This window comes from Oncorhynchus clarkii, chromosome 27 (assembly GCF_045791955.1).
Source record: "Oncorhynchus clarkii lewisi isolate Uvic-CL-2024 chromosome 27, UVic_Ocla_1.0, whole genome shotgun sequence".
Classification (NCBI taxonomy): domain Eukaryota; kingdom Metazoa; phylum Chordata; class Actinopteri; order Salmoniformes; family Salmonidae; genus Oncorhynchus; species Oncorhynchus clarkii.
In genome coordinates this window covers 40303965-40316147 of record NC_092173.1, presented here as the reverse complement: position 1 = coordinate 40316147, position 12183 = coordinate 40303965, and the positions used below count along the sequence as shown (strand labels likewise).

Here is a 12183-nt window from a genome sequence, read left to right as displayed (position 1 = left end):
ACTACCGTGAGTTCACTACTAGCCCACAGTGTTATCGCTCAGAAACCCTATCCCAATTTACTGAGAGTTCTCTACTAGCCCACAATGGAATCGCTCAGAAGCCCTGTCCCAATTTACAGAGAGTTCACGACAAGCCCACAGTGGTATTGCTCAGAAACCCTGTCCAAATTTACTGAGAGTTCACTACTAGCCCACAGTGGTATCGCTCAGAAGCCCTGTCCCAATCTACCAAGAGTTCACCACTAGCCCACAGTGGTATCGATCAGAAGCACTGTCCCAATCTACCAAGAGTTTACTACTAGCCCACAGGGGTATCGCTCAGAAGCCCTGTCCCAAACTACCGTGAATTCACCACTAGCCCACAGTGGTATCGTTCAGAAGCCCTGTCCAAAACTACCGTGAGTTCACCACTAGCCCACAGTGGTATCATTCAGAAGCCCTGTCCCAAACTACCGTGAGTTCACTACTAGCCCACAGTGGTATTGCTCAGAAACCCTGTCCAAATTTACTGAAACTTCACTACTAGCCCACAGTGGTATCGCTCAGAAGCCCTGTCCCAATTTACATAGATTTCACTACTAGCCCACAGTGGTATCGCTCAAAAGCCCTGTTCCAATCTACAGTTCACTACTAGCCCACAGGTATCGCTCAGAAGCCATGTCCCAATCTACTGAAAGTTCACTATTACAGTTGCCCACAGTGGTATCGCTCAGATCTCACTGTCACTTTCTAAGGTAACGCCTGTGGCTGGATGGCTGCCACCTGGAGCAGAATGACACTGTTACTTCCTCTCTGTTCTGTTGTCTCCTCTTCCAGGTTTCTTGTGGCGAGCACATACATTTTTTCTCTTAAAATCAATTATTTTGGGACTCAGTGCCCCACAAAACTTGAGAGGAAAACATCACATTCTGGCAGCGATGTTGGAAAAAAGCAGACTTTTCTAACAGAAAGAAAGTGTAGGACATAGTATGTTGTAAAATAGAAAGTGTAGGATATAGTATGTTGTAAAATATAAAGTCTAGCATATAGTGTGTTGTAAAATAGAAAGTAGTCAGTGTAGGGTACAGTATGTTGTAAAACAGAAAGTAAACAGTATAGCGAACAGTATGTTGTAAAAACAGGCTACTGTGGGGCAGATAGAATTGGACTATGATCTTTGCTCAATCGTCACTGAAACTGCATCTATGTATAGTGTAGGGTAACTAGTCACCTGACTTTGCAATCCATGACACCGGTATTTTACTGCAGCTGAACATCAGTAGGGTTGGTTTATACATGAGGAGAATCTCAATTGCATTTCCTTGATTCCTCGTACCCACTCTACTTGCCTCCTTCTCAAAACCCATTGAATGAAGAGGCCAGAGGTCCTCGTCGCTAGTCATGAGAACTCTCTGATTTCTCCTGGCTGTCAGCTCAATATCATTCAGTCTGATTTCTCCTGTCTGTCATCTCAATATCATTCAGTCTGATTTCTCCTGTCTGTCATCTCAATATCATTCAGTCTGATTTCTCCTGGCTGTCAGCTCAATATCATTCAGTCTGATTTCTCCTGTCTGTCATCTCAATATCATTCAGTCTGATTTCTCCTGGCTGTCATCTCAATATTATTCAGTCTGATTTCTCCTGTCTGTCATCTCAAAATTATTCAGTCTGATTTCTCCTGTCTGTCATCTCAATATCATTCAGTCTGATTTCTCCTGTCTGTCATCTCATTCAGTCCACTATCAGTTAGTGTCAGAAGCCCATTACCAGAACAGGTACAACTCACACACATGCATGTAAGCACGTGTACAGGTGTGTGTGTGAGTGGGAATGTGCGTGTCTTTGAGATTGGGGACTGAGTGGGTGGTCTCAAACGGGGATGAAAAACATCTCTTTCTCCGAGGCCTGCAGCAGTGGAGAGACTGTATAGTCTACATCCCTACAGCTGTGGACTTATTGTTAATATATGGCCAAACCTCCTTCACACCTTTCACTGTAGCTGTTCACATCAGGCCTGGAAACAGACCGAAGACACTATCTACAGAACGGAATCTGAATTAGACTCAGAGTTCACAAAGAGTGTTTATGGATTTCATGGTGCTACATTAAACACCTTGGTTTAGATGTAAGGCTTATCATGAGAAGTGAGACTTTAGAATCATAGGGTTATATCTGAATAAAATGAGGATTCCTAAAACCACAACGGTCAAATACAGAGTACGACTCTACTATTCTGAGGTACTGTAAGTGGTTTTAACTAAGACAGGAAGGACAGCAAAACAACATAGTGTCATTTACATGTAGGCCTACAGGTATCTCCTGTTGTCATGTTCGTGTAATGTGGGGGGTGTAAGGTCAGGGATAATTCCCTGAAATGATTTTAGCCATTGATTGATGCTTTGATTACTGACATGAATCTGGGTAACTGTGGTTCAAAGGACAGCCAATAACATGACTGTGACTGTAATGTGACTCTGTCCGATGACTGGCGATTCAATGCAAGCACAAGTCCACCACACACACACACACACACACACACACCAACTACTAAGCATTTCATAGACTTCAGAGAGGTCTACTTTCTTGGGGACCTGAATATCGACTGGTCTTCATTTAAGCTGTCCGCTCAAGACGAAGCTTCTTACTGTAACCATCTGGTTCAGGTTATTAATCAAACTACCAGGGTGTTTACAAACACTACAAGAACAAGATCATCCACATATATCGATCACATGTTGACTAATACTGTAGAACTTTGTTCTAAAGCTGTATCCGTACCCATTGGAGGAGGAGAATCGTTACAGCTGCTCTGACATTGCTCATCCATATATTTATATATTCTTAATTACATTCTATACTTAGACTTGTGTGTATTTGGGTATATGTTGTGAAATTGTTAGATATTACTTGCTAGATATCACTACACTGTCGGAGCTAGAAACACATAGCATTTCGCTACACCTGCAATAACATCTGTTAGAACACGTGTACGTGACCAATCAAATGTGATTTGAAACAGACTGTTAGAACTGGTTAAGGCTCCACGGATTGATGAGGAATTGAAAAACTGTCTGGTTGAAAGAGATGAGGCAGAAGAAGTGCATAATAGGTCTGACTGCACATCTGACTGGCTGAATTTCTGCAAATTGATCAATTGTGTGACTAAGCTCAAAAAAAAATAAGAAATTGTATTATGATGCCAAGATCAATGATATAAGTAATCATGGAAAAAAACTTTGTAGTACTTTAAATGAAACTTCATCTTTCATTGAATCAGATGGCTTATTCGTCACAAAACCATTTGATGTTGCTAATTATTTTAATGATTACTTCATTAGCAAAGTGGGCAAACGTAGGCAGGAAATGCCAACAACGAACAGCGAGCCATCATATTCGTGCATAAATAAAACAAATAATGAAAGAAAAGCATTGCAAACTTGAATTCTGTAAAGTTCGTGTGGGAGAGGTGGAAAAATGATTGTTATCCATAATGACAAACCTCCTGGCATTGACAACTTAGAGGGAAAGCTACTGAGGATGGTAGCTAACTCTATATCCACTCCTATCTGTCATATCTTTAATCTGAGCCTAGAGGAAAGTATTTTTCCTCAGGCCTGGAGGGAAGCCAAAGTCATTCCACTACCCAAGAGTGTGGTAAAGCGGCCTTTACTGGTTCTAACAGCAGACCTATCAGCTTGCTGCCAACTCATAGCAAACTGTTAGAAAAAAATTGTGTTTGACCAAATACAATGCTATTTCTCTGTAAACAAATTACCAACAGGCTTTCAACATGCATATAGAGAAGGGCACGCTACATGTACTAGAGGTCGACCGATTATGATTTTTCAACGGTGCCGATTATTTGAGGACCAAAAAAAAGCTGATACCGATTAATTTTTGTATATATTTGTAATAATGACAATTACAACAATACTGAATGAACACTTTTATTTTAACTTAATATAATACATCAATAAAATCAATTTAGTCTCAAATAAATAATGAAACATGTTCAATTTGGTTTAAATAATGCAAAAACAAAGTGTTGGAGAAGAAAGTAAAAGTGCAATATGTGCCATGTAAGAAAGCTAACGTTTCAGTTCCTTGCTCAGAACATGAGAACATATGAAAGCTGGTGGTTCCTTTTAACATGAGTCTTCAATATTCCCGGGTAAGAAGTTTTAGGTTGTAGTTATTATAGGAATTATAGGACTATTTAATTCTATACCATTTGTATTTCATATATCTTTGACTATTGGATGTTCTTATAGGCACTATAGTATTACCGGCCTAATCTCGGGAGTTGATAGGCTTGAAGTCATAAACAGCACAATGCTAGAAGCACAGCGAAGAGCCGCTGGCAAATGCAGGAAAGTGCTGATTGAATGAATGCTTACGAGCCTGCTGCTGCCTCAGTCAGACTGCTCTATCAAATATCAAATCATAGACTTAATTATAATATAATAACACACAGAAATACGAGCCTTAGGTCATTAATATGGTCGAATCCGTAAACTACCATCTCGAAAACAAAACCTTTATTCTTGGAGTGAAATACGGAACCGTTCGGTATTTTATCTATCGGGTGGCATCCCTAAGTCTAAATATTGCTGTTACATTGCACAACCTTCAATGTTATGTCATAATTATGTACAATTCTGGCTAATTAATTACGGTCTTTGTTAGGAAGAAATGGTCTTCACACAGTTCGCAACGAGCCAGGCGGCCCAAACTGCTGCATATACCCTGACTCTGCTTGCACAGAACGCAAGAGAAGTGACACAATTTCCCTAGTTAAAAGAAATTCATGTTAGCAGGCAATATTAACTAAATATGCAGGTTTAAAAAGATATACTTGTGTATTGATTTAAAAAAAGGCATTGATGTTTATGGTTAGGTACTCATTGGTGCAGCTACAGTGCTTTTTTTCTGCGAATACGCTTGTTAAATCATCCCCCGTTTGGCGAAGTAGGCTGTGATTCGATTATAAATGAACAGGCACCGCATCGATTATTTGCAACACAGGACAAGCTAGATAAACTAGTAATATCATCAACCATGTGTAATTAACTAGTGATTATGTTACGATTCATTGTTTTTATAAGATAAGTTTAATGCTAGCTAGAAACTTACCTTGGCTCCTTGCTGCACTGAGTAACAGGTAGTCAGCCTGCCACGAAGTCTCCTCGTGGAGTGTAATTGGCCAAAATCTGTGTCCAAAAATTCCGATTACCAATTTTTATGAAAACTTGAAATCGGCCCTAATTAATCGGCCATTCTGATTAATCGGTCAACCTCTAACATGTCCTACACTGACACAAATGACTGATGATTGGTTGAAAGAAATTGATAAGAAGATTGTGGGAGCCTGTATTGTTGTTGAGAAAACGTATGTGTTATGGCCTTTCAACCTCTGCCATATCGTGGATTCAGAGCTATCTATCTAACAGAACTCAAAGTGTTTTCTTTAATGGATGTTTCTCTAATGTCAAACATGTAAAGTGGGGTGTACCTCACGGCAGCTGTCTAGGCCCTCTACTCTTTTCTATTTTTACCAATAACCTGACACTGGCATTAAACAAAGCATGCGTGTCCATGTATGCTGATGATTCAACCATATGCGCATCAGCAACCACAGCTAATGAAGTTACTGTAACCCTTAACTGTCACGACTTCCGCCGAAGTTGGTGCCTCTCCTTGTTCGGGCGGCGTTCGGCGGTCGACGTCACCGGCTTTCTAGCCACCTTCGATCTATGTTTCTTTTTCCATTTGTTTTGTCTTGATTGTACACACCTGGTTTCCAATACGTTATGATTTAATCCCTATTTAACCCTCTGGTTCCCACATGGTTTTGTGCGTGTTTGTTCTTTGTTAAGTGGTCGCTCTTTTGTGTCGAGCTGGAATATTTTTCCCTGCATGGAATTAGTTTGTGATTTTCCGAGTAAAGTAGGTTTTTACTCAGTTCTGTGTCCTGCGCCTGACTCCGTCCTACCCGCTGCACACTGACACTTGACATTAACAAAGAGTTGCAGTCTGTTATGGAATGGGCAGCCAGTAATAAACTGGTCCTGATCATCTCTAAAACTAAAAGCATTGCATTTGGTACAAATCATTCCCTAAGATCTAGACCTCAGCTGAATCTGGTAATGAATGGTGTGGCTGTTGAACAAGTTGAGGAGACTAAATTACTTGGTGTTGCCTTAGATTGTAAACTATCATGGTTAAAACATATAGATTCAATGGTTGTAAAGATGGGGAGAGGTATGTCTGTAATAAAGAGATGGGGAGAGGTCTGTCTGTAATATAGAGATGGGGAGAGGTCTGTCTGTAATATAGAGATGGGGAGAGGTCTGTCTGTAATAAAGAGATGGGGGAGGTCTGTCTGTAATATAGAGATGGGGAGAGGTCTGTCTGTAATAAAGAGATGGGGAAAGGTCTGTCTGTAATAAAGAGATGGGGAGAGGTCTGTCTGTAATAAAGAGATGGGGAGAGGTCTGTCTGTAATATAGAGATGGGGAGAGGTCTGTCTGTAATAAAGAGATGGGGGGAGGTCTGTCTGTAATATAGAGATGGGGAGAGGTCTGTCTGTAATAAAGAGATGCTCCGCTTTTTTGACACCACACTCCAAAAAGCAAGTCCTGCAGGCTCTAGTTTTATCTTATCTTGATTATTGTCCAGTTGTGTGGTCCAGTGCAGCAAGGGGAGACCTAGTTAAGCTGCAGCTGGTCCAGAACACAGTGGCACCTCTTGCTCTTCATTGTAATCAGAGGACTGATATAAATACTATGCATGCCAGTCTCTCTTGGCTAAGAGTTAAGGAGAGACTGACTGCATCACACAATGTGTTGAAAATCCCAAATTGTTTGCACAGTCAACATACACACAGCTCTAACACACACAGACTTACCCCACCATCCATGCCACCAGGAGTCTTTTCCCAATCCCCAAATCCAGAACAAATTCAAGAAAGCATATAGTATTATATAGAGCCATTACTGCATGGAACTCCATTCCATCTCATATTGCTCAAATACACAGCAAACCTGGTTTAAAAAAACAGATGAAGCAACACCTCACAGCACAACGCCTCTCCCCTATTTGACCTAGATAGTTTGTGTGTATGTATAGATAGTTTGTGTGTGTATGCATTGACATTTAGGCTATGTGTACCATTTGTATTTTTTAATTACGTAGTACTGTCCTTGAGCTGTTCTTGTCTATTAATGCTCTGTATTACTTCATGTCTCATGTTTTGTGTTGGACCCTAGGAAGAGAACCTGCTGCTTTTGCAACAGCTAATGGGGATCCTAATAAAATACCAAGAAATACCAAAAAACAGCAAGGGACATATCGGAGGGTAATATCATATGGTGGCTCCACAACAAGGGACATATTGGCGGATACTATCATATGATGGCTCCACAACAAGGGACATATCAGTGGGTGATATCATATGACTGCTCCACAAGGGACATATTGGAGCATGATATCATATGACGGTTACACAACGAGGGACACTAGGTCTATATGATAACAGTGCTTCTTAATTCTGGTCCTGGAGACACAGAGGGGTGCACATTTTTTATATTTGCCGCAGCACCACAAACACCTGATTTAAATCTAAAGCTTGATGATAAGTTGATCATTTGAATCAGCTGTGTAAAACTAAAATGTAGCTTTGGGTTCTCAGGACCAGGACGAATAAACACTGGGTCAGGCTATACAGGTCAATGTGACGCAGCCTTGGTGTAAACATGTCTTTACCTAGCTAGCCTTTTGTCTAGCCCTGAGACATATTCCTTTCTAAATATACGCCACTGGTTGGTTTAGTCTAAAGAAGATGTTTTCAACTCTGACCCTACGAGATCCGGAGCCTGCTGGTTTTCTGTTCTACCTGATAATTAATTGCACACATCTGGTGTCCCTCGTTTAAATCAGTCTCTGATTAGAGGGGAACAATAAAGAAAAATGCAGTCGAACTGGCTTTGAGGTCCAGAGTTGAGTTTTAGGGTCCTAAAAGTTAGTTTATGTCAGCCTATTAGGGAAACGTTGGGAGGTTAGCTACCTGTCTGGGGGTCCTCTCTGATTTACTCCTACACCACTCCCAGTCCGTCAGCTCCATTTTTCTGCACTCTACATGCGACAGTCTCCGTTCCGTTCCCTCGAACACTGACGACGTGTCAGTGAGGTTGAGGTCCTCGCAGTCCCGGGAGCTGGATCCACAGAAGAAGCTGTCCTGGTCTCCGTGGTTATCGTGAGGAAACTGGAGGCAGTCTGCCAGCGCGAGGGCCTCTCCCCCACCTGCCTCAGCCTCGAGAAGCAGCTCGCCATGCTCGTGCAGTGAGGAGCTGTCTACTTCACGTGGGGTCATGAACTCGAGCTCGGCCTGCAGGCTCGCGACGCCAGAGCTGTCCAGCACAGCAAGTTGGTTTTCTGTGAAGTTGAAGAGGTTTTGATAGGAAGACTTCTCCACGGACGGGCTGTGGTGGGGTTTGGTTGCGTGGGATAACTTGTATATTCCGTATCCTTGTTGGAAGGAGAGGTTAAACTCAAACCTCCTCTTCTTTGCTGCGGGAAGAAAATTCTTAAATGTAGTGACTTTTGCAACAAACAAAAACTATATATGCATGTTACGTTTATATTACATTGAATTGTTTAAACGACAGAGATGTAGGCTTGTGTGTTTCAGACACAAATATTATTTATTGTAACAATTGGTGTCCGTGTAAATGTGTTTAATGTGTAGGCCTATACTGTATGTTAAGGGGAATAATACTGGGCGTTTTATTCTCATAGGCATATAGGCTATGTTAAAATGTTACGTTGCTTTAGAGAAACGTCTGGTGTGTACCCATATGTTTTTCAGCTCACCCGGCCCTTTACAATCAGAGGGCATAGCCTACCGGTGGGCTCACGCTCTGTGTCCCGCGGGCAGTTGATGAAGCACCCGCACGGAAGGTGGATCCAGCGCTCAGAGAGCATGAACACCGGTGTGACGGCAGGCGCCAGCAGGGTCAGGAAGAAGCTCACAGTTCCCACCGCCTCCAGGGACGGGCTGTGCTCGTTCACAGCATGACGCACGAGCACCACAGTCTGTGGATGAAACAGCATGTACTGAAACCCATGTGGCCTACTTCATGAATCTAATGCATCATTAGATTATGACATAAGGTAATGTGAGGTAGCTGCCCCACCACCCACCCCTGTATAATTCTCACAAAAACCACTTTGTTCAACTAAAATGCATCTGACTCATCAACAGACAAACAAAAATCACTATAACAAAATGATTCTGAGTTAAAGTTGTTCTAATATCTCGTCATTGAGAAAACGTAATGTACACTGAGTGTATAAAACGTCAGGAATACCTTTATAATATGGAGTTGCAACCCCCCTTTGCCCTCAGCACAGCTTCAATTTGTTGGGGCGTGGACTCGACAAGGTGTCACAAACGTTCCACAGGGATGCAGATTGTAGAATATTCACATGAAAATCTGTCACCAATTGAATTGCTAACCTAGCTATAGTGAGGATATTAACAGTGAGATGTGCAATTCCATTTTGTTTCAATATTACATTTATTCAATTAAAATAAGATAGCCTACCTACTAGTCTCTAGCTTTTAAGTTTTTTTTTATTGTTTTAAATGCGAAACAAAATTCATTAAATAGGTTTTAAGACACTAATCTTCAGGGGTCAAGTTACCCCATGGGTGCTTTTTTGTGTCTGCAATTGGATAGTGTTCTTATGGGGGGTAGTTACCCCACCTTACCCTACATGTTTATAGATTAGGCATAAAGCCTATTCAATGTGGCATTGCAGGAAATACACTGTATACAATGTAATATACCTAGTTGAAACTCTATTTGTTATAAAAGCATGCATAAGATGTGATATTTCTTAATCTACACATTTTTCCATCTCTAGGCCACTCACCATCATCGGCATCCACAAGACAACTCTCACTGCCGCTAGGATCATGGAGAAGCGCTTTTGTGCAAAGAACACCGGGGATTCCCAGTTACTAATGGTTCCATCCCTCAGTACACCGTCAGAGGTAGGGGTTGGGCAGGTATATGTTTCGACTGTGCCCCGTACCCCTAGCCCTTTCCCCGACCCAACCGGAAACAGCTCGTTGTAGGCACTGAAACTTCTGTCCAAGCTATCCCGAGAGAAGGACGGGAGGTCGCAGAGAGGCGCAGACCCGTCCCCTCTCAGATCCCTGGCGATATCCAAGTAGCTCGGGTAGAACGTCCTCTGTGGCTCCCTGGAACACAGTAGCTGGTAGGTGAGAGGAACGAAGAATAAGACCAATCCGCAGAAACACAAGGAGTACACAGAGAAAAGGAGCAGAACGTAAAAGCTGTGGCTCTCTGGGAAACAGCCTAGAGAGACCGGGGTGAAACTCCCCCAGCCGCACAGGGGTAGTACACTGACGGCCAGGCTGACTACCCACACCCCGGCTATCGCCCACATCACGCTTAACGGCCGAGGACTTCTTTCTCGCTTAGTAACGTAGAAGGTGTAGGCTGCGATAAGGCAAGCCTTCATATTGCTGGAGAGTCCTTGGAACACATAGAGAAGTCCCGATAACGTGCATATGGTCACCGACCCTCCCTCTCCATCTCTCTCCCACTGGAGGAGCATGAAGAGGGAGAGAGGTATTACGCTGAGCAGGTCGTCCACGGACATTGAAGCCACGATGAGCCACAGGATGGTTTTCCACCTCATCTGGATGAAAAAGATGAGAGAATACACACCTCCCACGAAGGTAGCAGCGGCGATGGCAACGCACAAGCCGAAGAGAAGCATGCTTATGTGTCTTTGCGCCTCTGTGAGGTCCGTCCTCTCGTAGCTCGCAGTCAAAAGGCTGCTGTTGTTCGGCGATGGGGAGCTGAGAGTCGAGGACATTTTTATTTAGATAACTTTGTTGACCTGGCTTGTGTTGCCCAATGTTCAGCCGTTCATATATATATATATATTTAAAACAACTTTGAAACAATGCCTAAACGTTACACAAGTTAGAATGGCACACATAGGCTAGACTACATCCCTGGTGAGTCACGCTATATTTGAGCAGTCCAGTTGGATATATCTTAACCTTAACGGAAAGTAACTTCCAGAATAGTAGACTTTTTTAACACTACCAGTGCACTTTAGATGCGCACTGGAGGAGATAGACGTCAATGCTCCTCCAGGATGATCCGCGATTTACGTTCTAACCGAGCAGCGCGTGCTGCGCTTTGTCTCCAGCAGCCGGTTTACAAACAACACACTCTCGTCACGGTCTTTTCTCATAATGGCAGAAGGGCGGGCTGGTGTAAGATATTAATACTAATTTGGGGTGTGCTTGTATTTATCCTGTTACACATTTATACAAGTGTTCGCTGTTCCACACTAGTGTGTAATTAACATGTGGTTCTTGCATATCCCAGTAGGGAGTGGGGTCACGGCCAGGGTCACCATTGTCCAGCGTCCCTGGAGAAGTAGGGTTTAAAGTACCTTGCTCAAGGGCACAGTAACAGATTTTTCACTTTGTCAGCTCCGGGATTTGAACTGGTGACTTTTTGGCTACTGGCCAAATGCTCTAACCTTGAAGCTACCTGCCGAGTGTGTGTTCATTAGCGCTAGTCCATAGCTTGTGTGTATGCTAGCCCATAGCTTGTGTGTGCGCTAGCCCATAGCTTGTCTCACTCGGTATATTCATATGGCATGAACTGAGCTCCAGCTCCTCACTACCTGAGTGATGTGTGTGTGTGTGTATGTATGTATGTGTGTGTGTGTGTGTGTGTGTGTGTGTGTGTGTGTGTATGTCTGTGTGTCTGTGTGTGTGTATCTATGTGTGTGTGTGTGTCTGTGTGTGTCTGTATGTCTGTGTGTATGTGTCTGTATGTGTGTGTGTGTGTCAGTGTGTGTCTGTGTCTGTCTGTTAGTGTGTGTGTCTGTGTGTGTGTGTCTGTTAGTGTGTGTGTCTGCGTGTGTGTGTCTGCGTGTATGTGTATATGTGTATATGTGTGTCTGCGTGTATGTGTATATGTGTGTGTTTATGTGTGTATGTGTGTGCAGTGGTTCTCCTATATTAATTTAACAGCTAAATCGTTGCATCAAGAAAATGGAGTGATCAGCCATGTCGCTCAAGATCCACTGCGAAGTTCGACGTCCGTCCAGGTAAGCAGGTTATCGGGAGATGACTTCTAGGCT

The 12183-nt window shown here is 42.8% G+C and overlaps 1 protein-coding gene across 1 annotated transcript in view; it reads right to left on the bottom strand.

Moving 5' to 3' along the window:
• LOC139386360 (probable G-protein coupled receptor 149) overlaps nt 1–10893 on the bottom strand; it is an 18380-nt gene extending 7487 nt beyond the window's left edge. The window contains exons 1-3 of the mRNA XM_071131898.1: nt 9919–10893; nt 8886–9075; nt 8048–8550 (exon numbers count right to left, since the gene is read on the bottom strand). Coding sequence (XP_070987999.1) covers nt 8048–8550; nt 8886–9075; nt 9919–10893 — 1668 coding nt within the window. The remainder of the gene's footprint in view (nt 1–8047; nt 8551–8885; nt 9076–9918) is intronic.
• Between the last annotated feature and the right edge of the window lie 1290 nt (nt 10894–12183).